This window comes from Chiloscyllium punctatum, chromosome 29, assembly GCF_047496795.1.
Source record: "Chiloscyllium punctatum isolate Juve2018m chromosome 29, sChiPun1.3, whole genome shotgun sequence".
Taxonomy (NCBI): Eukaryota; Metazoa; Chordata; class Chondrichthyes; order Orectolobiformes; family Hemiscylliidae; genus Chiloscyllium; species Chiloscyllium punctatum.
In genome coordinates, this window is record NC_092767.1 from 65,610,213 (window position 1) to 65,634,387 (window position 24,175).

Below are 24,175 nucleotides of genomic sequence, written 5' to 3' on the forward strand. Positions count from 1 at the left end.
GAGATCACTGCTCCCGTGGATGTTAAATTAAAAATGATGCTGATTTCTCCTCTTTGGGCCTTTAATTATTCCTCCAATAGTTCATTGATTAAGCTGTGAATTCTGATGAAGTTCAGAGCCCAGGAATCCCTGCTGGTTTAAAGTCCCAGACTGGAGTGGAGACTGGTACCAGGCCTCCAGCTCGGTTTCTCTTAGCGCTGTGCTCGCCTCTCACGGTTGACCTCCCGATGTGGGATGGTTTGGATCGCTAAATGTTTAATGATGTGTAGACCTGCAAGTTATTATCTAAACGGGGAGAGAGGAGGAGAGACCAGGCCCTCTTTAAAAATGCAAGAATAATTAAAGTTACAAAGCCAGCTCTTCCCCCGTTGTCTGGGTTTTTTTTCAGTTTGGAAGGAAGTTCTGGGAACTGCTCAAAGAGGGCGACGAGGGGGGATGGGGAGATGGAAAGGGGGGAAGATGTTGGGTGGGGTGGGGGGGAGCGACGAGTCAGAGAGAGGAGCGGGAGAGAGGGCAGGGCTAGGGGGCAAGATGAGGAAGGGTGGAGGAGGGGAAATGGGAAGAGGAGAAAGGGGGGGGGATGAGTGAGGGGACGGGGAGGAGGAAATGGGAGGGACGCAGGAGGAGAGAGGGAGAGGGGAGAGGGGGAGGGGAGAGGGGAAATGGGAGGGAGAGGGGGAGGGGAGGGAGAAATAGGAATGGGGAGGGGGAGGGGAGAGTGGAAATGGGAGGGAGAGGGGAGAGGAGAGGGGAAATGGGAGGGAGAGGGGAGGGGAGAGGGGAAATGGGAGGGAGAGGGGGAGGGGGGAGGGGAGAGGGGAAATGGGAGGGAGAGGGGAGGGGAAAGGGGAATAGGAGGGATGGGGAGGGGAGAGGGGAAATAGGAGGGAGGGGGGAAATGGGAGGGAGAGGGGGAGGGGGAGGGGAGAGGGGAAATAGGAGGGAGAGGGGGAGGGGAGAGGGGAAATGGGAGGGAGAGGAGGAGGGGGAGGGGAGGGGGAAATGGGAGGGAGAGGGGAGGGGAGGGAGAAATAGGAAGGGGGAGGGGGAGGGGAGAGGGGAAATGGGAGGGAGAGGGGAGGGGGAGGGGAGAGGGGAAATAGGAGGGAGAGGGGGAGGGGAGAGGGGAAATGGGAGGGAGAGGAGGAGGGGGAGGGGAGGGGGAAATGGGAGGGAGAGGGGAGGGGAGGGAGAAATAGGAAGGGGGAGGGGGAGGGGAGAGGGGAAATGGGAGGGAGAGGGGGAGGGGAGGGGGAAATGGGAGGGAGAGGGGAGGGGAGGGAGAAATAGGAAGGGGGAGGGGGAGGGGAGAGGGGAAATGGGAGGGAGAGGGGAGGGGGGAGGGGAGAGGGGAAATGAGAGGGAGAGGAGGAGGGGGAGGGGAGGGGGAAATGGGAGGGAGAGGGGAGGGGAAAGGGGAATAGGAGGGATGGGGAGGGGAGAGGGGAAATAGGAGAGAGGGGGGAAATGGGAGGGAGAGGGGGAGGGGGAGGGGGAGAGGGGAAATAGGAGGGAGAGGGGGAGGGGAGAGGGGAAATGGGAGGGAGAGGAGGAGGGGGAGGGGAGGGGGAAATGGGAGGGAGAGGGGAGGGGAGGGAGAAATAGGAAGGGGGAGGGGGAGGGGAGAGGGGAAATGGGAGGGAGAGGGGAGGGGGAGGGGAAATGGGAGGGAGAGGAGGAGGGGGAGGGGAGGGGGAAATGGGAGGGAGAGGGGAGGGGAGAGGGGAAATGGGAGGGAGAGGGAGAGGATGGGGGTAATAGGAGGGAGAGGAGAGGGGGAGGGGAGGGGGAAATGTGAGGGAGAGGGAGAGGAGAGGAAGAAATGGGAGGGGGGAGGAGAGGAGGAAATGGGAGGGAGGGGGAGGGGAGAGGGGAAATAGGATAGAGAGGGGGAGGGGAGAGGGGGAGGGGAGGGGGGAGGGGAGGGGGGAGGAGAGGAGGAAATGGGAGGGAGGGATGGGGAGGGGAGAGGGGGAGGGGAGAGGGTGAGGAGAGGGGGGAGAGGGTGAGGAGAGGGGGAAATGGGAGCGAGGGAGGAGGAGAGGGGGAAATGGGAGGGAGAGAGGGAGGGGAGAGGGGAAATGGGAGGGAGGGGGAGGGAAGAGGGTAATGGGAGGGAGGGGGGGAGGAGAGGGGAAAATGGGAGGGAGAGGGGGAGGAGAGGGGAAAATGGGAGGGAGGAGGAGGGGGGAAATGGGAGGGAGGGGGGAAATGGGAGGGAGGGGGGAGGAGAGGGGAAAATGGGAGGGAGAGGGGGAGGAGATGGGCAAATGGGAGGGAGAAGAGATGGGGAGAGGGGGAAATGTGAGGGAGAAGGAGGGGGAAGGGGGAGGGAAGAGTGGGAGCGGAGAGGGGAAAGTGGAAATGGGAGGGGGGAGGAGAGAGGTGAAATTGGAGGGTGAGGGGGAGGAGAGAGGGGAAATGGGAGGGAGAGGGGGAGGAGAGGGGGGAGAGGGTGAGGAGAGGGGGAAATGGGAGGGAGAGGGGGAGGTGAGAGGGGAAATGGGAGGGAGAGGGAGACGGGGAAATGAGGAGAGGGAGCAGGGAAGAGAGGGGGGAAAAGGAGGGAGAGGTGGAGGAGAAGGGGAGGAGGGAGGGGAAAATGGGAGAGAAGGGGAAGGGAGAAGGGGAGATGGTGAGGAGAGAAATGAGAGGGAAAGGGGGATGTGTGAGGGCAGTGAAGGGGTTATGTGAAGGACAGAGACGGTGAAGTTGAGGGGGGAAGCTGTGCCATTGTAAAGCTGTGGGTTTTCTGGGGAGTTCGATGGGGAGAGGGTACAGTCCTGGGGTGTGTATCAGACTGCTACAGGATTCGAGGCTGGGGAACTTCCCATTCTCTGACATTCCGATGGGCTCCTGGTCGGCGCTGGGAATGGCACTGGAATAATCCCTTCAAGCCGGGAGCTGTTGGCCTTCTGTAGAAACCTCCAGCCTTCATATCCTTGCTGGAGGGAATGGTAACCCTAACCCCACACTCACTCTGACATTGTTGTGGGTTTGGAGTCACGTGTGAGCCAGAACAGGTTAGAAACGGCAGGTTTAGCTTTCCGATAGGGGCATCAGTGAACAAGTGAGATCTTTACAATAACCGCTGAACACTTTCACAGTCTTAGTTCCAGATTGTGATTGAATTCAAATTCCACCATTTGCCGGGGATTTGAACCCCACGCTCCTCCCCTTCCCCCCCCCGCTGCCCCCACCCCACTGTCAATGCCAACTCTACAGAAAGCCTCCCCCCAACTTCTCTGGGCATCAAGGGGCGACCGTGAAATGCCAACCTACCAGCCCAGGGTCATCACATCGGGAGGACACGTCTTCATGGCTGGCTGGGCCCAATATTTGTTGCCCCTTCCCTAGTTACCCCATTGAGAAGGTGGGGGTTGAGCTGCCTCCTTGAATCGCTGCAGTCCATGTGCGGTGGGTAGACCCACAATGCCCTGAGGGAGGGAATCCCAGGATTCCCTGAAGGAACGGCGATATATTTCCAAGTCAGGATGGCGAGTGGCTCAGAGGGGAACTTGTAGGGGGTGGTGTTCTCATGGATCTGCTGCCTTTGTCCTTCTGGGTGGTGGAGATCTTGGATATAAAATGGTTGGCCTGCTATGTTGAATCACCCCCACCCCCTCACTCTCTCCTTCATCTGGTTTCTCCTATCCTGCTTTCGACAGTATTGAGGGCCACCTCCTTCTCGGCTCCCTTGAGTTCTGAAGCAAAGCCTCGAAATTATAACTTCCTTCCTCTCACCACGTTGACCCTGAGGTTTGCCCTTTCCTCAGCGTCAGGAGAGAAACTTACTCACATTCCGGCTCATCGAACAATTTGATGTTTTTGCGGCCTTCGGTTTGTTCACCCCACACCAGACCTGACCTGGAAATGCTTGAGACTGTCACCTTAACCTCTGACCTTACAGGTTTAGGGAGCTCCGCTGTCCCTCCAGAATCAACATCCCTTTTACTCCTCACTCAGTGGAAATGCAATTCCTGACAGAAACGAAGTAAATGGGATTGGGAGGAGGCCAATCAGCCCATCGAGTCTGCTCCCCCATTCAAGAGGGTGATCATCCAAGTCAGTCCCCTGTTCCCACTTCCTCCCCCACACTCTTTGATTCGTTTGAAACTCAATCTAACTCCTTCTTGAATCCTTTCAATGCTCTGGCCTCAACCACTTTCTGTGACAGAGAATTCCACTCTCTGGACGTAGACAATTCCTCTCATCTCAGTCCGAAACGGCTTACTTCTCACATTGCGGGGGGGAGAAAAAAACACCCTACGGAACTTCAAAAGGACTACAGACGCTGGAAATTCGAAACAAAAACAGAACTTGCCAGCAAAACCCGGCAGGTCTGGCAGCATCCGTGCAGAGAGAGAAAGCAAAGTGAACGTTTCTGGCCCATTGAGGCCTTCAGTTCTCAAAGTGTGTGGCGTCTGGTTCTGGACTCCTTCCCGGTCTGCGGAAACCATCCAGGGGAATGCAGCCTCGACATAAAATCATACCACATTCCTTTCGTAAGCAGACAGAATGTAATCCCAACTGTTCCAAACCAGGAATCTTAAAGACAACAGTCTCCCATCAATCCAACAGGGAATTCAGGAGAAACTGTATTCCACATAGGGACATTTTTAATGCAGAGCTCGCTGAATTGGACAGATTTGGTTCAGGGAAACGAGACATGCTGCTGGAAGACTCTGTGCATTGGGCCGAACGGCCTGTTCCTGAGTTATGTGTTATTCCGGTTAATACACACAGGTCAATTGGTTCACACGAATACTACAGCACCTGGAACGCCCTGAATGAAGCTGTTCGCCCAGGCTGAGGTGACTGTATTTCAAGTGGCTTTGTCCAAAAAGCCATTCAACAAATGTGACTATTCAGCTCGGTGGGCATTGCGGCCCAGTCCAAGTGCAGAGGCAGCGGGATGGTGGCGGGGGGGAGGAAGGCATTGGGAACTCTGCACCCGCCTCCACCATCCCCCTGCCCACCCCACCCTACCTCCCCGCACGGGTGAGTAGGCTAAAATTACAGTGGGACTCGGGGCTTATTGGAACGTAGGCGTCTTATCGTATGCCATAATGGTTAAAAAGATGCCATATAAGGTAGCCTCCTGGAGACACCGACCATTTTTCTTTCAGTTTTCTCTTTCCCCACGAGGGATCGCAGGAGTAGACCGAGAGAGAGCGCCGTGGCGACGGGGAGTTACCTTGTTCACTGCAGTTGTCCCCGCTGTGTGATGCGAGGCCCCCACTGGAGGGCCCGGGTGTGCCCGAATGGGTGGACCCCGTGTCATCATGGTCTCGGGTCCAGTGGTTCTGCGGAGACAAAGAGGGAAACCGTTCACTCAAATGACAGACAGCGCGCGGCCATTTTACAGCGACAAAGACACGGGGCGGCCATTTTGGTGAGAAGCAACAGCCAAGGCTTGCGGGAGGGGTTAGGCCTCGAATCCTTTCCGAAACTGGGCCTGTGAGAGAAAATAATTAAGGAAATGCAGAAACAGTCAGGTTACTTTCATGAAAATCCCAACTCGGAAAGGAAAACGTAGATATTTCTCTGCAAGTTGATTTTATGCTAATGATGGACAGCAATAATTAGTGGATTCAGAGCTGCCCAAAGCCACCCCATCACTGAAAGGGACTCAATAATTGTTGGATCCTTTTTCTCTTTGTGGTTAATCCTATTACACGTTAATATGTTTCATACACAAATTCATATCATACAGAAGGCCTGAGGGTTGTAATGAGTGTTCAGTTTATTCAGTCTCATTAGGAATTAGATACAGTGCTTGGATTTCACTTACAGTCATGACAGATTGATCTTTTTCATGTCAATTCTGCACTTAGGCGCTTTCAATTCGCTAAGTGGATGGAATCACAGATCCAAGTTGTGACCCTCTCGTTAACCCGGACGTAATACCTCCGAGCTCAGTTAACCCAAGGCCTTCTGACAGCTCAACACAAGGCCCCAAAAGAAACAAGGCCATAATGGGGCCTAAATTCTGTGCTGTGCTCTCGGTATGAGCCGGGCCTCTTGGGTAGGCTTCATAGGGAATGGGAGCAGCAGTGGACCACACAGTTCCTCATGTAAATCCATGGGGAAATGGGCATTCTCTGAAGTGGTATCCATTTCCCGCTGCCAGGAGGTGATAGTTTGCACATCAGTTCTTTAAATTCTTTCCTGAGGATGTGGAACAACGACAAGTCTGCTCAGGCCTAACCTTCCTTGAAATGGGGGGAAAATAAACAGTGAAACTTGCAAATGGCACCTTATCCTATCTCCCTCAGAATAGAGCTCCAATTGTTTCCAAGTGTCACTTTTTTTTGACTTTTTTTTCTCTCTTGGCGTCTTGCCAGTGTCTCAGATAAGAGCCAATTGCTGTTGGTCTGGAGTCACGTGTAGGCCAGACTGGGTAAGGACAGCAGATGTCTTTTCACCGACATCCTCCTTACCACTGTGCTATCTGTCTCCTCACCTTTAACCTCTGGCGCGCCCTCCCTAACCCACTCTACATCTATCTTGTTCTAAAAAACATTGGTCATCAATCCTAATATTTTATCTACGTGACTTAATTTTTCTTTTGTTTTATTCATTCATGGGGTAATCCTGCGGTGGCACGGTGGCTCAGTGGTTAGCACTGCTGTCTCACAGGGACCTGGGTTCGATTCCAACCTCGGGCGACTGTCTGTGTGGAGTTTGCACATACTCCCTGTGTCTGCGTGGGTTTCCTCTGGGTGCTCTGGTTTCCTCCCACAATCCAAAGATGTGCAGGTCAGGGTGAATTGGCCATGGGCGGAGGAGGCCCCGTAGTGTTCAGGGATGTGTAGGATAGGTCCATTAGTCAGGGGAAATGTAGACTAATGGGGAACAGGTTTGGGTGGGATATGCTTTGAAAGCTGGTTGGGCCAAAGGGCCTGTTTCCACACTGTAGGGATACTATACTATAATCGTGTTGTGGGTAAGACCAGACTTGAAGTATTATCTTTGCGTTTTCTCTCTCCCTTTCTCTCTCTCTCCACAGTTGCTGCAAGACCTGGGGGAGTTTCTCCAGCGCTTTCTGTATTCTCTTGAATGAGGGTAAGCCCAGGAAGGGTTCACACTTCTCGGTCGCTTGAACCACGTCCGATCCCAAAAGCGCACCTGCGTCGGGCACACACTGGGTACAGGTGAAGGTTGCTCTTGGCTGTGATGCCCCCCAAAGTGGAATAGCCAGCGGCCACCCAACGGCTCCGGCCTTGACGACCGTCTGCTCATTGAGTCTCGTCCCAGCAGGAACCACGGAATCCAACCAGGATCCAAAGGTGAAGCGGGAATGGACTGGCTAACAAAGGCCAGGCAAGAGTAGGGTAAGTGCAAAGATTGACCCACCAGATGTCTTTTGTTTCCCCCCTCACACTTGCTATTTTCGTAGGGGACCTCTGGGAGACACAGATATAACGGCAGCTTGGAGTGGGTGGAGGAGGAGGCAGAGTCTGTGCTAACCCAAAACCTCCCCTCGGTTTTGAAATAAAGTGCAGGACCTTGCCTTCACAATTCAACCGTGGGTTTAAGTGAGCTTAGCAGGGTGACGTCATCCTGAAAAGCATCTTGGGAGCCAAGAAAACATCACCGCGTCAAACCAGAACTCTGATTGCTGGGGCCTGCGTGAATAGAGTTCACAACGAGCTGAAGGGCAGGATGGGAACTGTGACTGAGTGTGACAAAAATGGAATAATTTTGCCTGGGGGGTGGGTGGGGGGGTGGAAAATCACTGAGGTGCTGGGGTGTGGAATGCTGGGGGCAGTGGGAGCAGGGCAAACTGTTAATAGCACCTGTTTGGTCATTCAAAGACTGAGTCAAGGGGGTGTGGGCTCAATCCCAACCCCCACACACAGACAACTGGTAGAATATAAATTTGGAATTAAAACTTGTCCCCGTAATCGTGACACCTACCACCCGTTTTTGTGGATATTCTCCAGTTTTGAGATGAGATTAGATTCCCTACAGTGTGGAAACAGGCCCTTCGGCCCAACAAGTCCACACCCACTCTCCGAAGAGCAACCCACCCAGACCCATTCCCCTACATTTACCCCTGACTAATGCACCTAACACTCTGGGCAATTTAGCACAGCCAATTCACCTGACCTGCATATCTTTGGACTGTGGGAGGAAACCCACGCAGACACGGGGAGAATGTGCAAAGTCCACACAGAGAGTCGCCCGAGGGTGGAATTGAACCCAGGTCCCTAGTGCTGGGAGGCAGCAGTGCTAACCACTAAGCCACTGTGCCACCCCCAGTTCACCAGAAGAGAAATCTGCTATCCTTGCTTGCTTGGGTCTACATGTGACTCCAGCCCCACAACAATATCGCGGACTTTTTTTTACTGGTTCTCTGAACTTTATTTACAATTTGACTCATTCAGATGGACAGCACGGAAACTCATCCAGGCCGACTGGGTATCCTAAATTGATGTCTCATTTGCCAGCACCCGGCCCATATCCCACCAAACCCTTCCTATTCATATACCCATCCAGATGCCTTTTAAATGTTGTAATTGTACCAGCCTCCACCACTTCCTCTGGCAGCTCATTCCATACACGTCCCACCCTTTGTGTGAAAATGTTGCCCCTTGGGTCTCTTTTATATCTTTCCCCTCTCTCACCCTAAACCTATGCCCTCTTGTTCTGGACTCCCCCACCCCCAGGGAAATGACCTTGTCTGTTTATCCTAGCCACGCCCCTCATAATTTTATAAACCTCTATAAGGTCACTCCTCAGCCTCCGACGCTCCAGGGAAAACAGCCCCAGCCTGTTCAGCCTCTCTCTGTAGCTCAGATCCTCCAACCCTGGCAACATCCTTGTCAATCTTTTCTGAACCCTTTCAAGGTTCACAACATCTTTCCAATAGGAAGGAGACCAGAACTGCATGCAATATTCCAACAGTGGCCTAACCAATGTCCTATACAGCCGCAACATGACCTCCCAACTCCTGTACTCAATACTCTGACCAATAAAGGCTAACTTACAAAACACCTTCTTCGCTATCCTATCGACCTGCGACTCCACTTTCAAGGAGCTATGAACCTGCACTCCAAGGTCTCTTTGTTCAGCAACACTCCCTAGGACCTTATCATTAAGTGTATAAGTCCAGCCTTTCCAAAATGCAGCACCTCGCATTTATCTGAATTAAACTCCATCTGCCACTTCTCAGCCCATTGGCCCATCTGGCCCACATCCTGTTGTACTGTGAGGTAATCTTCTTCGCTGTCCACCACACCTCCAATTATTTCCTGTTTTGTATACATCACCCCAGGTACAACATACGTTTCCAGTAATTAATACAGAAGATATCCATTCAGAAATTTGACAATCATAGAATCGCTGCAGTGTGGAAACAGGCCATTTGGCTAATCGAGTCCACACCAACCCCCCCCCGTAGAGCATCCCACCCAGACCCACACCTTGGTCCATCCCCGCATTCCATCCACACATCCCTGAACACTGTGGACAATTTAGCATGGCCGATCCACCCTATCCTGGGCAGCTTTGGACTGTGGGAGGAAACCCACGCAGACACGGGGAGAACGTGCAAACTCCTCTCAGACAGTCGCCCGAGGCTGGAATCGAACCCAGGTCCCTGGAGCTGTGAGGCAGCAGTGCTAACCACTGAGCCACCCTAATCCAAACCACCTCTGTGGTTGACTCTTACTTGCGCTCTGAAAAGGCCAGATGTGACACTCAGCTCGAGGGCAATTAGGAACAGGTGGTAAATACCGTCAACTCCCACATCTCGACAATTTTTCTTTTATCGTTTGTTGACTGGAGGTGAAGTTAACACTATTGCCCCTCCATAACTGTCCAGGGGGCAGTTAACAATCAACATGGAACATAGAATATTCCAGCACAGTCCAGGCCCTTCGGCCCTTGATGTTGTGCCGACCTGTGCTACCAATCTGAAGCCTATCTTACTCACACTGTTCCATTCTCATCTACAGGAGTTGGGAGGTCATGTTGCGGCTGTACAGGACATTGGTTAGGCCACTGTTGGAATATTGCGTGAAATTCTGGTCTCATTCCTATCGGAAGAATGTTGCGAAACTTGAAAGGGATCAGAAAAGATTTACAAGGATGTTGCCAGGGTTGGAGGTTTGAGCTACAGGGAGAGGCTGAACAGGCTGGGGCTGTTTACCCTGGAGCGTTGGAGGCTGAGGGGTGACCTTATAGAGGTTTATAAAATCATGAGGGGCATGGATAGGATAAATAGACAAGGTCTTTTCCCTGGGGTTGGGGAGTCCAGACCTAGAGGGCATAGGTTTAGGGTGAGAGGGGAAAGATATAAAAGAGACCTATGGGGCAACCTTTTCACGCAGAGGGTGGTGTGTATATGGAATGAGCTGCCAGAGGAAGTGGTGGAGATTGGTACAATTATAACATTTAAAAGGTATCTGGGTGGGTATATGAACAGGAAGGGTTTGGAGGGATATGGGCTGGGTGCTGGCAGGTGGGACGAGATTGGGTTGGGATATCTGGTCGGCATGGACGGGTTGGACCAAAGGGTCTGTTTCCCTGCTGTACATCTCAATGACTCCATGACTCCATATGCCTATCCAATGACCATTTAGATGCCCTTAAAGTTGGCGAGTCTACTACTATTGTAGGCAGTGCGTTCCATGCCCCTGCTACTTTCTGAGTAAATAAATTACCTCTGACATCTGTCCTATATCTATCACCCCTCAATTTAAAGCTATGTCCCCTCATGCCAGCCATCACCATCAGAAGAACAAGGCTCTCACTGTCCATCCTATCTAACCCTCTGATTGTCTTATTTGTCTCAATTAAGTCACCCCTCAACCTTCTTCTCTCTAACGAAAACAGCCTCGAGTCCCTCACGCTTTCCTCATAAGACCTTCCCTCCATACCAGGCAACATCCTAGTAAATCTCCTCTGCACCCTTTCCAAAGCTTCCACATCCTTCCTATAATGCAGTGACAAAAACTGTACACAATACTCCAAGTGCGGCCGCACCAGAGTTTTGTACAGCTGCAGCATGACCTCGTGGCTCCAAAACTCGATCTCTCTCCCAATAAAAGCTAACACACTGTATGCTTTCTTAACAATCCTACCAACCTGGGTGGCAACTTTCAAAGACCTATGTACCTGGTCACTGAGATCTCTCTGCTCATCCACATGACCAAGAATCTTACCATTAGCCCAGTACTCTGCATTCCTGTTACTCCTTCCAAAATGAATCACCTCACACTTTTCCACATTAAACTCCATTTGCCACCTCTCAGCCCAGCTCTGCAGCTTATCTATGTCCCTCTGTAACCTACGACATCCTTCCTCACTATCCAGAACTCCACCGACCTTCATGTCATCCGCAAAAATACTAACCCATCCTTCTATGCCCTCATCCAGGACATTTATAAGAATGACAAACAGCAGTGAACCCAAAATGGATCATTGCAGTACCCCACTAGTAACTGAACTCCAGGATGAACATTTCCCATCAATCACCACCCCCTGTCTTCTTTCAGCAAGCCAATTTCTGATCCAAACCGCTAAATCACCCTCAATCCCATGCTTCCGTATTTTGTGCAGTAGCCTACCATGGGGAACCTTATCAAACACCTTCCTGAAGCCCACATACACCACATCAACCACTTTACCCTCATCTACCTGTTTGGTCACCTTCTCGAAGAACTTCTCAACCACATTACTGTGGGTCCTGACTTCTTTTTATTAATTTCACATGTGCCTAAGTACAGGGAAAAGTTTTGTTTTGCAAGCAATACAGGCAGATCATAGCAAACAAGGCATAGCGTGTTTAGACAGAACGAGACGCATAAGGTGACAGTGTACAGGAAGTGTACAAAACAACATCAACATCAGACTTGAGGTTAGAAACGTCCATTCAGCAGTGTAATAACGGCAAGGAAGAGGTTGTTCTTGAACCTGGTCTGGAGTCACCTATAGGCCAGACCGGGTAAGGCTGGCAGTCTTATCTCCCTGAAGGGCATTAGTGAACCAGATGGGCTTTTGCAACAATCGGTCACTGTTAGATTAGGTTTTTAATTGCAGACTTTTATGAGATTCAAATTTCACCAGGTGCTGTGGTGGGATTTGAACCCCATTCCCCAGAACCACCTGGGGTGCTCCAGATTACAAATCCAGTGACATTACCATAAAGTCACCGTCTGCCCTCAAACCAGCTTGTTCCCTGTTGTGGCTAACGTTACATCTCATTGGGATACATTTAAAACCAGTGTTGGTGTCAGTAACTCAGGCTAACTGGCAGATTTTATGATGTGGGGGAGCTGGTGTCGGACTGGGCTGGACAAAGTTAAAAATCACACAACACCAGGTTACAGTCCAAAAGGTTTATTTGGGAGCACTAGCTGTCGGAGCGCGGCTCCTTCATCAGGTGATAGTGATGTCCTGCATCGGGTGTCCACTGTCACGACGAAGAAGCTGCGCTCCGAAAGCTAGTGCTCCCAAATAAACCTTTTGGACTATAACCTGGTGTTGTGTGATTTTTAACAGATTTTAGTTTGTTCGTCAACGGAGAGGTCGTTCGACGATTGAAAGCATTCATTTCCAGTACAAGCATGGCAAATTAGTTTGTAGCTTTTGAAAGTATTTAATACAAACTGAAAGACTGCTGTGAGAGAACTTTTATCAAAATGTATTTTTCACATCAGCACGTTTTCCCTTTACCTATTAAAGGCACCCTGAATGTCCGGTGAACCGACACAAGAATGATCATGAGATAAAAATATAATTATGTTGAAATCTTAATTACAGCATTGTTTCACTCCAAAGAGTGGCAATTTTTTTAACATACTAGCAGCTGGCAAAATTTAGCCAACATAAAACAACATCGTTTATGAGTTCTCTCATTCACACATCTGATCATTGTTTAATGAATCTGCTTTGAAGTTTAAGACCGGTTCTGGTGCTGACAAATGCAGTCAAAGTAATTACTGATACAATCTATTTAAAGGAGAGCTATTTCTTTCTTCCTTGTGTACAACAATAATATTTTTCGCTCGCTATCTATCAGATACTGTCAAGGGAGATGGAGTAATCTGAAATATGAGAGGAAAAGCTATTCAGAGTAAAAAGTGCAAGAATCCAAGAAACTAAAAGGAGATATCTCTGATATTACCAAATAAACACATAAATCAGATGTGACATTTATTGGCCTCTATTTTTATGCTGGCATTAACACATTCTAAATAGAAAGAAAGACTTGTATTGCTATCACACCATTCGGTCCCCATGACATCTGACAACTGTTTCAACCCATGATGCACATTTCCAAATGTTTTATTATTTTCCTTACGCTTCTATGGGATCTTACCCATCTCTGACTTGAATGGAGTAGCTTTTGTACAAATCAGTTAGGGATTGCTTAGAATACTGAATGGACTCACAAACTCTTCACATTCGCCTGGACCTGTTATTTTTTTGTTTTTGCCGCTGTTTACCTGTTCATCACTAATTCTCTCTGCGACCTGCCTCTATTGCTCGTAAGACAAAGCTTTTCGCTGTGCCTCGGTACACGGGACAATCAATTCAATTCAACTCAGGGCTTTGCTACTGGGCTTGGCATTTCTTGCCCCGTCCCTAGTTGCCCCCTTGAGAAGGTGGTGGGGGGGGGGGGGGGGGGGGTGAGCTGCCTTCGTCCACCTGCTGTGGGTTGACCCACAATGCCCTGAGGGAGGGGATTCCAGGATTTTGACCCAGCCACACTGAAGGTAAAGTGAGATATTTCCAAGTCGAGTTGGGGAGGGCAACGTCCTGGGGGCAGTGTTCCCATGTATCTGTTGATGAATCTGGTCTCTTGCTGGGGCCGTTTCAGGGTCAATCACATTGCTGTGGGTCTGGAGTCACATGTAGGCCAGACTGGGTAAGGATAGCAGATTTCCCTCCTTAAAGGGCATTAGTGAGCCAGAAAACGGATGGATTTAAAAAATGATAAGGGTCGCATTCACACACACACTCTCTCTCTCTCTCTCACACACACACATACGCACGCACGCACACACACTCTCTCTCTCTCACACACACACACACACTCTCACATACACATGCACACACACTCTCTCTCTCACTCACAGACACTCTCTCAGAGACACTCTCTCTCTCAGACACACACACACATACACACGCACACACACACTCTCTCTCTCTCTCTCTCGCACACACACACACACGCACACACACACTGTCTCTCTCTCACACACACTCTCTCTCTCACATATACACGCACACACACTCTCTCACTCACAGACACTCTCTCAGAGACACGCTCTCTCTCAGACACACACACACACGCACACACGCACACACACACACACACCACCCTCACACAAACAAATAACACTTCTGGAAATCAGAAGTCAAAGCAGAAAGTCACTGAAAATATTCCTCATTGGCCCAACAATACTGAGACTATTACAGTCACGGTGCAATATCTCAGACCTGTGTGTTATAGTCAGTCTGTGGGCAGCGGGGAAGAGATAGATGCAGGGGAATTAGTCATCGATCATTCCTCGAAAATAATCTTCAACTAAAGAACCCAGGTTATTGTCTTGCCATGTGATTGGTGGGTTTTGTTCAGAGCAATAAAGGATGTAACATCCTGATTGGGTAGCCAGCCCGGACATGGTCAATTAGGAGCCTGTCCAGCTTTCCCAGCACCGACGGGCTGAATTCCGGCCGCTACTGGGAACCTCAGTGCACGCAATTGCCGTGGCGACGCACAGCTTCCATTTCAGGGACCCTGCGGCTCACTGGGGAACGTCAGGGGCGGACTCTAGGCTATTCGGCCCATTGGGTCTACCCCACCATTCGATCAAGGCTGTGAACCCAGCGCTCTGAGACGTAGAAGGATGTGGGAGTCACACGGCACACAGAAAGTTCACTGGCGGGCACAGTAAGCAATCGGGAGAGATAATAGAATGCAGGTTGTACTGCTGTAATGTGACACTTGTGTTCTTCTGTGATCTCGCGCTGTAGGAAACCGCGCGAATGGACACTGCTACGGGAAATCGCTACACCCGTTCAACAGCAAGCTCGCGTTATCCAAACAACATCCACAAATCGTCAATTGCATTGTGGCCAATTCGCGTTGTGGCCAATTTGCGTTGTGGCCAATTTGCGTTGTGGCCAATTTGCATTGACAAAGTGTTTGTTATCGCAGAATGACCTGCGTTCTGATTTATTGTGAGGGGAAACTGAATACAAGACCAGGGGAAGTTATATTCCAGAGCGCTGGTGAGATCGCATCGGAGTATTGCATGCAGCACAGATCACCGTGCTTATGGAAGGATGTTAACGCGTTTGAGGCTAACGTCTGGAAGCGATTGTCTAATGAGGAAAGATGAGACAGGCTGGGCCTGTATCAGAGTCAGAGGTGATTCAATTGAAACAGGTAAGATCCCAAGGATGGTTGGTTGGGTGGATGTGGAAGGGATGTCCCCTCTTGTGGGAGAATCTAGAACAAGGAGGCAACATTTAAAAATAAAACAGAGATGGGGAAACATTTTTCTCTCTGAGGGTCTTTGGAATTCCCTTTCTCAAAAGGCCATGGATGCACGATCTTTAAATATTTGAAGGCCGAGGTAGATGGATTCCTGATGCGTGAGGGGATGAGAGATCACTGGGGGATAATGTAGGGTGGAGGTTAAAATCAGATCAGGCACCATCTTATTGAATGGGTGAAGCCAAATAGCCTCCTCTTATTCCTTGTTTGTATGTTTGATTCTAATGTCCAAAGCCCTTCGAGGAAACATTGAATGTGTTCACTGTTTCTCTGCTCCTCAGAGGCTGGCTGATCTTCCTGGCTTAACAGCAACCTTCAAAAATCATCTAAAATCCAAAATCACATCTTCTTTGGGGTCCAGTTGCAGTTTGTGCCTGGAATGGATGTCTGAGCTCTGAGCATCTTTACTCTGGGATGAGAGAGACGGGGGGAGACGAGGGTAAACAAGAAATCCATCCATTCTCAATCCTTGGGCCTACATTAGAGAGCTGTGATTGACTCCATCCTTTAACCCTACACTGTGGGGTTCACACCGATATACTCCACATTAAGTGTAGAACACTCTCTGTCTTATGTTTTATTGCATCTAAAGAATTGGAATTGGAATTGGAATTGGAATTGAAATTCGAATTAGGTTTTATGGTCATGTGTATTCAAGTCCAGGAGTACAGTGAAAAGTGTACAAAGTCACCATTCCCAGCATTATCTCAGGTACCTCGGTATAAAACCTTTGGTGCAAAATGGGAAACTAAAGAAATAAGTTAGAAGTTCAACATTACAGTCCTTCTATAGCCCTGGGCCTGCATTCACTCCATCCTGGGCTTCTCCCCCACACGGGGCCCACACTCCCCCTGCACTGGGCCCACTCTCCCCCCCCCCCCCCCCCTACACTGGGCGCACTCTCCCCCTCATACTGGGCCCACTCTCCCCCCACCCCACACTCCCCCCACACGGGGCCCACACTCCCCCCACACTGGGCGCACTCTCCCCTTCACACTGGGCACACTCAACCCCCCCACACTGGGCCCACACTCCCCCTGCACTGGGTGCACTCTCCCCCTCACACTGGGCCCAATCTCCCCCCACACTGGGCCTACTCTCCCCCTCACACTGGGCACACTCTACCCCCCCACACTGGGCCCACACTCCCCCCCACACTGGGCCCACTCTCCCCCCACACTGGGCCCACTCTCCCCCCACGCTGGGCCCACTCTCCCCCCCCACACTGGGCACACTCTACCCCCCACACTGGGCACACTCTACCCCCCACACGGGCCCACACTCCCCCCCACACTAGGCGCACTCCCACTCCCACACTGGGCTCACTCTCCCCCCCCAACACTGGGTGCACTCTCCCCCCCACACTGGGCTCACTCTCCCCTCCACACTGGGCGCACTGTCCCCCCCACACTGGGCCCACTCTTGCCCCCACACTGGGCCCACACTCCCCTCCACACTGGACCCACTCTCCCCCTCACACTGGGCCCACTCTCCCCCTCACACTGGGCCCACACTCCCCTCCACACTGGACCCACTCTCCCCCTCACACTGGGCCCACTCTTGCCCCCACACTGGGCCCACACTCCCCCTGCACTGGGTGCACTCTCCCCCTCACACTGGGCCCACTCTCCCCCCACACGGGGCCCACCCTCCCCCCCACACTAGGCGCACTCCCCCTCCCACACTGGGCTCATCTTCCCCCCCACACGGGGCCCACCCTCCCCCCCACACGGGGCCCACCCTCCCCCCCACACTGGGCCCACTCTTGCCCCCACACTGGGCCCACACTCCCCCTGCACTGAGTGCACTCTCCCCCTCACACTGGGCCCACTCTCCCCCCACACTGGGCCCACTCTCCCCCCCACACTGGGCCCACTCTTGCCCCCACACTGGGCCCACTCTCCCCCTCACACTGGACCCACTCTCCCCCCACACTGGGCCCACTCTCCCCTCACACTGGACCCACTCTCGCCCCCACACTGGGCCTACTCTCCCCCACACTGGGCCCACTGTGCCCCTGCACTGGGCACAGTCTTCGCCCCCCCCCCTCCCCCCCCACACACACACACTGGACCCACATTCCCCCCACGCTGGGCCCACTCTCCCCCCACGCTGGGCCCACTCTCCCCCCACGCTGGGCCCACTCTCCCCCCACGCTGGGCCCACTCTCCCCCCACGCTGGGCCCACTCTCCCCCCACACTGGGCCCACTCTCCCCCCACACTGGGTCCACACTCCCCACGAAGGCTCACCCTCCCCCCGAATGAGCCTGCGTTCCTCACCACCATACTGACTCAGCTTCAATCCCAGAAACAGGCCCTTCAGCCCATCAAGCCTGCGTTTTCAGTCATGTTTCGGCCCTGAGCTGTGCAATTTCTTCTTAATTCATTCACAGGATGAGGACGTCACTCACTAACCCCAGCATTTAATTGCCCATCCCTAATTCCCCAGAGCACAGTTAAGAGTCAACCATATTGCTGTGGGTCTGGAGTCACATGTAGGCCAGACCAGGTAAGGATGGCAGATTTCCCTCCCTAACGGGAGTTCTTCCTACAATGACAATGGTTTAAGGGTTATATTATTTTCAGATTCTCATTGGATTCAAATTCCAATTTCTGCTGTGGCAGGACTCATTCCTCGGTCCCCAGAACGTTACCAGGTCTCTGGATTAATGCCACTAGGGCCAGCGTCCATTCCAGATTGAACTCCCTCATCAAACATCTCCACCTCAGCATCCTCGCCTCCCTACTCACACCCATCACTTTGACTGGCTTTCTCGGTCTCCTCTCCTCATATCTACCGACGTTTTGCAGAGCATTGACAAACCCGGCAAAGGCGCTAGGCCGAGAAAGGTTGTTGTTGCTCTGCCAAGTCAGGGTGTGGTGCAACTGGATGGATCTGTACGATCCGACCACGTGCAGGGGCACCGTCGGGGAGTTTCCTGGCATTCCCGGACCTGTGTCCCGGCAGCACTAACCGCACGGCTCAATGTCCGTCGAATGGGGCAGGGGCCATGAGCAAAGCACAGATTGTGAAAAAAGAGTCAACGCTATTATCCATATGGAAGTAACTGCACACCGGCCCGGGAGAGGCTGATGGAATTTCAAGGATATCTGCCGAACGCGGATCCCATCCAAAGGCGGATTTGAAACCAATGGGGATAACACAAAGCTGCTGATCTCCAGCTAGGTTGCGGGTGGGAGGGTCAGTGCAGTCAGGATGGGCCGAAAGGCCTCCTCCTGCAATTTGGGGATTTGATGATCCGAAGAAACTGGGACCGGAATCGGCCATTCGGGCCCCTCGAGCCGTTCAAAAGAACCACAGTGGATCCAACGTTCCTCATCTTTCCCCATGTCACCTGCTTCCCCCCCCCCCCCGACACTTCACCTGACAAAGGGGCAGTGCTCTGAAAACTTGCCATTTCAAATTATCCTGTCGGTCTATAACCTGGTGATGTGTGACCTCTGACCTTGTCCATCCCTTGTCCACATCCGTGACCCCCCCCCCAATCAATCAAGAATCCATCTCGGCCTTCAACACGCACGAGGACTCCCACTTTTGGGGACGTGGGCGCTACATTAATGAAGGGCAGACTGCAAGGTGGAGTGGCTGCTCATTCTCGGGCGCAGGGGGGAGGGCGAAGGTTTGCCCAGGGGTTTCTGAGTCTCTGGGATCGGAGCTGGCTCCGAACATTCAGCACAAACTCCCGGCTCTCGGGAAAACTCTGCACTTCACTTTCACACCTGCTTCCAATAAAGGCTGGGAAACCAAATGTGGAAACAATATATAGGGGGAGATGGAATCCAGAGAGCACGGGGAAGGGTTGGGGGGCGGGGGGGGGGCGTTGCTGATGGAGCAGCCTGAGTTTGAGGGAGATGTGTGTTTCTTATTATGTATAATTACACAGCTCTTTGTAACTCCCAGTCAATGCTCTTCTCCAGCAAGGAGAGGAATCAGTTCCTAATGGCTTTTATAGTCATAGAGATGTACAGCACGGACACAGACCCTTCGGTCTAACCCGTCCATGCCGACCCGATATCCCAACCCAATCTAGTCCCACCTGCCAGCACCCGGCCCATATCCCTCCAAACCCTTCCTATTCATATACCCATCCAGATGCCTCTTAAATGCTGTAATTGTACCAGCCTCCACCACTTCCTCTGGCAGCTCACTCCATACACGTACCACCCTCTGTGTGAAAAAGCTGCCCCTTAGGTCTCTTTTATATCTTTCCACTCTCACCCTAAACCTATGCCCTCTAGTTCTGGACTCCCCCCACCCCAGGGAAAAGACTTTGTCTATTTACCCTCTCCATGCCCCTCATGATTTTGTAAACCTCTATCAGGTCACCCCCTCTTGACTGTGTTAACCTGCAGCTGCATGACCCTGCACCTCCTCTACACTGCTCCCCGCGATCTGGAGGACCCCAGGGTCCAAACTCTTCCACAAAGCCAACCCCCAACATCTTTCTTCCCAACTTCACCTGCTGCTTCTTATCCCCCTCCCCACCCCCATTTTGTCTGCCTATTCCCTCCTCCCCTCCTCCCCTCCCTCCCATTCAAAGTCCCTCCCACCCTCCTGAAACCTCCAAGGACGTGATCTCAGCTGTTTCACCACGGGGGGGGGGGGGGGGCATTGTCATGCACCCCCACATTGCTCACCAACAAGGTGTCCTGGATCGCCCATGTTGATGCCAAGTCAGAACAACGCCTCTCCTTCCACAGGAAGCTAACGAAATTCGGCACGTCCCATAAACACTCCTGCCAATCTTTCTCAAAAGCATCCTACCTCAATGCGTGAATGTGGAGGTGCTGGTGTTGGACTGGGGTGGACAAATCCCACAACACTAGGCTATTGTCCGGCAGATTTATTTGGAAGCACTAGCTTTGGGAGCGCTGCACAACCACCTGATGAAGGAGCAGCGCTCCAAAAGCTAGTGATTCCAATGAAACTTGTTGGATTATAACCGGGTGTTGTGGGATTTTTAACTATCTTGATGCATCACGGTTTGGTGCGGCAACTGCTCTGCCCAGGACTGTAAGAGACTACAGAGAGATGTGAACCCAGCCCAGTCCATCACACAAACCAGCCTCCCACCCACTGACTCCATCTACACTCCCCACTGCCTCGGGAAGGCACCAACATCATCAAAGACCCCTCCCACCCCTGGTTAGAATCTCTTCCACCCTCTTCCATCAGGCAGGAGATACAAAAGGTTAAACACCTGTACAAACAGATTCAAGAACAGCTTCTTCCCCACTGTTATTAGACAGCTGAATGGAGCTATCAAATTTCTAAGTAAATGTTGATCTCACTCTTTCTCTGCAGCCATAACATTGTATCCCTGGCTCTGGTCTATTCCCCAAATGCACTTTGTATGGTGTGATCTGCCTGTACATCCGCAAAACAAAACTTTTCACTGTACCGAGGTACATGTGACAATAATCAATCAAATCAAATCAAATGCTGGCAGAGAGCTGATGTTACAGCATTAATGATTGAAAGGGCCAGCTCTCGAGAAGGAAGCAAGGGTTCAAACTCAGCACTGCCAGTGGTTGTGAGAGAAGTCCAATTAATCCGGAATTGATAGCTCGTCCCAATCACGACCACCAAAAAAAAAACTGACTGGGTGTCCCAACCCCTCTGGCTCACCTTTCGGGAAGGAAATCTACCACCCTTATCTGGTCTGGCCTATATGTGACTCCAGTCCCACAGCAATATGACCCCAAGCGACGTAGAAGCAGATATAGGCCATTCGGCCCATCAGGTCTGCACTGTCATTCGATGAGATCACGGCTGATCTGATTTTCCTCAGTTCCACTCTCTCTGCCTTACTCGCTAAAAATCTCTCTCTCTCTCTCGGTCTTAAATATAATGAGTGGTCCAACCCTCTGTGGGAAAGAATTCCTCAGATTCACCTCCCTCAGACAGAAGCAATTCCTCCTCATCTCAGTCTTCAATGGAGGCCCCCTTATTCTGAGTTGATGCTCCTCTGGTTCCAGATTCTCCCACAAGGGGAAATAACCTCTCCAAATCTCCCCCGTCAAGTCCCCGAAGAGTCTTGTCTGTTACAATAATGTTGCCTCTTATTCTTCTAAACTCCAATGAGTTCAGGCCCAAACCCTTCAACCTCTCCTCATAAGACAGTACCTCCACACCCAGGATCGGTGGAGTTAACCTGTCTCTGGATTGCCTCCAATGCCAGTCCTTAAACAACAGTTCAAAACCTGTTCCCAATCTCGAGGCTGTGGTCTGACTGATGCTGTGTGTAGATTTGAGGAAATTTGGCATGATGGTGAATACCCTTGCCAACTTTTATAGGTGCACCATCGAGAGCATTCTGTCTGGATGGATCACTACCTGGTATGGTAACTGTACCATTCAAGATCGGAGGTGGTTACAGAGAGTGGGGAACTCGGCCCGGACAATCACAAAGGCCAACCTCCCATCTATAGAATCCATCTCCCAGGCCCGCTGTCAAGGAAAGGTCACCAGAACTTTCTCAAAGATCCATCCCGCCCTGGCAATGTTTTTCTACAACCTCTACCATCGGGGAGAAGGTACAGAAGCTTGAACACACACACCAGCCGGTTTCGAAACAGTTTCTACCCTACTGTTGTTAGAATACTGAATGGACTCACAAACTCTTAACATTCACCTGTCCCTGTGTTTTTGCCGCTGTTTATCTATTATTTACTTATTTATGCTCCTTAACTCTGTGATCTGCCTGTATTGCTCACAAAACAAAGCTTTTCACTATGTCTCGGTACACGTGACAATGGAATAGTGTTGGATAGATGGGCTTCAGTTTGGTTTCACAGATGGGCACAACATCGAGGGCCGAAGGGTCTGTACTGCACTGTGATGTTCTCTGTTCTCAGGCAGGTTTTGAATCAGTGAGGGATTTGAGGAAAGGGCATTGAGGTTGGCTGTATTAGCCATCCAATAGTGGAGCAGACTTCAGGGGCTGAATGGCCTCCTTAGACCGTCCTGTTGTATTAGGGTTGGTTCGCCTAAAGGAACGAGCTGTTCCTCAGTCCAGCCCCAGTCAATCCCCTAATTGGGTGGCATGGTGGCTCAGTGGTTAGCACTGCTGCCTCACAGCGCCAGGGTCCCCGGTTTGATTCCAGCCTCGGGCGACTCTCTGTGTGGAGTTTGCACATTCTCCCCGTGTCTGTGTGGGTTTCCTCTGGGTGCTCCGGTTTCCTCCCACAATCCAAAGAAGTGCAGGTCAGGGTGAATTGGCCGTGCTAAATTGCCCATAGTGTTAGGTGCATTAGTCAGAGGGAAATGAGTTTGGGTGGGTTGCTCTTTGGAGGGTCGGTGTGGACGGGTTGGGCTGAAGGGCCTGTTTCCACACTTTAGGGAATCTAATCAAACTCTCAAGGAAGTAGGCAGCAGCTGGACAGCAGCGGTTCAGGAAGGCAGCTCACCCCTACCTTCTCAAGGGGCAATTAGGGACGGGCAGTAAATGGTGAGCCCAGCTAGTAAGAGATAAACGGAAGAGATTGTTACGAGAGGTAAAGGGTGTGTGAGAATGGAGAAAGAGAGGGAGAGAGAGAGTGTGAGAGAGACAGTGGCTGCTGCACAGAGTGGTGGATGTGACAGACTGTCAGCCAATGTGTGGGCCTTGCAAAGTTATTTGAGAAATTAATAAACCCATTATATCCCAACTCCGGCTTTGACTTCAAATGCAGCAACGACGCCTCTCTGAGTGGTACCAAGTCGAGGGCTATTGCAGACAGGAAGGCCAGGCGAGAAATGTAACCTTCTCACTGTCCTGTGTGAGGGGCTATGCTGAGGGTGGCAGGGAGAGACTTTGAGGTCCTCGACAATCTGAGGGAACACTGAGGAATCCCGGGGCTGGCACTGGGGGCACTGCGATTTCCGACTGATAACCAGCAACGGGGGCCAGCTGGCGTTGAGCCAGTTATACCCTTCCACCACCAGTCAAACTGGTACCAGGTAAAAACAATGACTGCAGATGCTGGAAACCAGATTCTGGATTAGTGGTGCTGGAAGAGCACAGCAGTTCAGGCAGCATCCGAGGAGCTTTGAAATCAACGTTTCGGGCAAAAGCCCTTCATCAGGAATAAAGGCAGTGAGCCTGAAGCGTGGAGAGATAAGCTAGAGGAGGGTGGGAGTGGGGAGAAAGTAGCATAGAGTACAATGGGTGAGTGGGGGAGGAGATGACGGTGATAGGTCAAGGAGGAGAGGGTGGAGTGGATAGGTGGAAAAGAAGATAGGCAGGTCGGACAAGTCTGGACAAGTCATGGAGACAGTGCTGAGCTGGAAGTTTGGAACTAGAGTGAGGTGGGGGAAGGGGAAATGAGGAAGCTGTTGAAGTCCACATTGGGGTTGAAGTGTTCTGAGGCGGAAGATGAGGCGTTCTTCCTCCAGGCGTCTGGTGGTGAGGGAGCGGCGGTGAAGGAGGCCCAGGACCTCCATGTCCTCGGCAGAGTGGGAGGGGGAGTTGAAATGTTGGGCCACGGGGCGGTGTGGTTGATTGGTGCGGGTGTCTCGGAGATGTTCCCTAAAGCGCTCTGCTAGGAGGCGCCCAGTCTCCCCAATGTAGAGGAGACTGGTCAACCTTACAGCGGGCAACTCCAACTTTACTGCCAACGTTTTCACAATTTGGCAAGAGCTGGAAGAAATG

General features: G+C 51.7%; 1 protein-coding gene across 8 annotated transcripts in view; it reads right to left on the bottom strand.

The window, feature by feature from the left end:
• LOC140454485 (homeobox protein Meis1-like) overlaps positions 1-24,175 on the bottom strand; it is a 442,925-nt gene that overhangs the window by 116,455 nt on the left and 302,295 nt on the right. For all 8 annotated transcript variants that reach the window (XM_072549266.1, XM_072549267.1, XM_072549268.1 and 5 more), the window contains exon 7: positions 5,198-5,306. In XM_072549266.1, coding sequence (XP_072405367.1) covers positions 5,198-5,306 — 109 coding nt within the window. The remainder of the gene's footprint in view (positions 1-5,197; positions 5,307-24,175) is intronic.